Source organism: Aptenodytes forsteri, unplaced genomic scaffold, assembly GCF_000699145.1.
Source record: "Aptenodytes forsteri isolate BGI_AS27 unplaced genomic scaffold, ASM69914v1 Scaffold55, whole genome shotgun sequence".
In the NCBI taxonomy this organism is placed as follows: Eukaryota; Metazoa; Chordata; class Aves; order Sphenisciformes; family Spheniscidae; genus Aptenodytes; species Aptenodytes forsteri.
Window position 1 is genome coordinate 9,664,764 of NW_008796063.1, and position 1,227 is coordinate 9,665,990.

A 1,227-nucleotide genomic window follows, 5' to 3' on the forward strand; every position below is an offset into this window, starting at 1 on the left:
CGGGATTGTGGTTTCCTCCCCCCCCCGCGGCCGTCCCGTCTTCCCCTGCCGAGCTGCCGTGGAGGAGCAGGGGGTGTCCCCATCGGCTGCCCCAAGCTGGAGTGGGGGCCGGGCAGGGCAGAGGGGCTGGGGGGCACACCGCTCCCCCTGCACGGCCCCGCCGCTCCTCACCCCCTTCCCCAGATCTTCAACGACACGTTCTCCGACACCTGCATCCGAATCAGCCAGGAGGAGCGGCTCCGCTTGAAATCCCTCTTTGGTAACCCTCGCTCGCACCCCCGCGTCCCACTGCTCCCGGGTTGGGGGGCTCACTCCTGGGGGGTCCAAGCCCGGGGGTCTCACACCCAGCCACTCCAGTGCCCATCCTCATCTCCTGGGCCTCTCCAAGCCACAACCGGCTCTGCTTCAAGCCGGGGTAGTTTTGCCTCCAAATGCAAGAAGCCCCCTGCGATTTAGTGCTCCACAAAGTCAGGGGTGGTGTCAGGTCTCAGCTAGGCTTGCTGCCTTAGGGGGTGCCCCGGGGGGGGATGTCTCGCCATCACGGTCCTGCTGGGCTGGGGAAGGGGCTGAGCATCCCTGCTCTCACCTTGAACCCTGTGTCCCGGGGAGGGAGGATCCTCACCAGGGGGTATTTCTCCCCACAGCGGAAAACAAGCTGGACTCCTTCAGCCCTGTGGCCACCGAGAGTGTCAAGAGGGAGATCATCACCGCAGCCCGGGACAGCTGCGAGGTGTATTTCTCACGCCTCTTCCCCGCCACGGTGAGGGTCTGGCCACGGGACAGGTCGGTGTGGGGTGGACCGCAGCCCTGCGTCCCCAGCTGAGGCAGCGTCCCGGCCCGCAGGGCAGCGTGGGGACGGGCGTGCAGATCCTGGCCGTGTCCCACGCCGGCGTCAAGCTGCTGCGGCTGGTGAAGGGCACCAACGTCCCCGGGGAGCAGCTGCGGGTGCTGCGGGCATACAGGTAGGGGTGAGGAGCCCGGGCAGTCAGGGTGGGATAGGTGCCATGGGTGCTGGGTGTTTCAGCCTCCCCTCGCCCTGCCCCAGCTACGCCGACGTGCTGTTCGTGACGACCCCATCCAGGAACATGCTGGAGTTCAACCTGCACAGTGAGAAGCTCATCCTCTTCTCCCCCAAAGCCCCCCAGGTCAAGGCCATGGTTGACCACTTCATCACGGAGCTCAGGAAGGTGGGGGGTGCCCCAGGGCTGGGGGGGGCGGCTGGGGGCA

The 1,227-nt window shown here is 67.0% G+C and overlaps 1 protein-coding gene across 1 annotated transcript in view; it reads left to right on the plus strand.

The window, feature by feature from the left end:
- MYO15A (myosin XVA) overlaps positions 1 to 1,227 on the plus strand; it is a 71,121-nt gene that overhangs the window by 25,253 nt on the left and 44,641 nt on the right. The window contains 4 exon segments of the mRNA XM_019473952.1: positions 184 to 259; positions 645 to 760; positions 844 to 962; positions 1,046 to 1,187. Of these exon segments, the coding sequence (XP_019329497.1) occupies positions 184 to 259; positions 645 to 760; positions 844 to 962; positions 1,046 to 1,187 (453 nt within the window).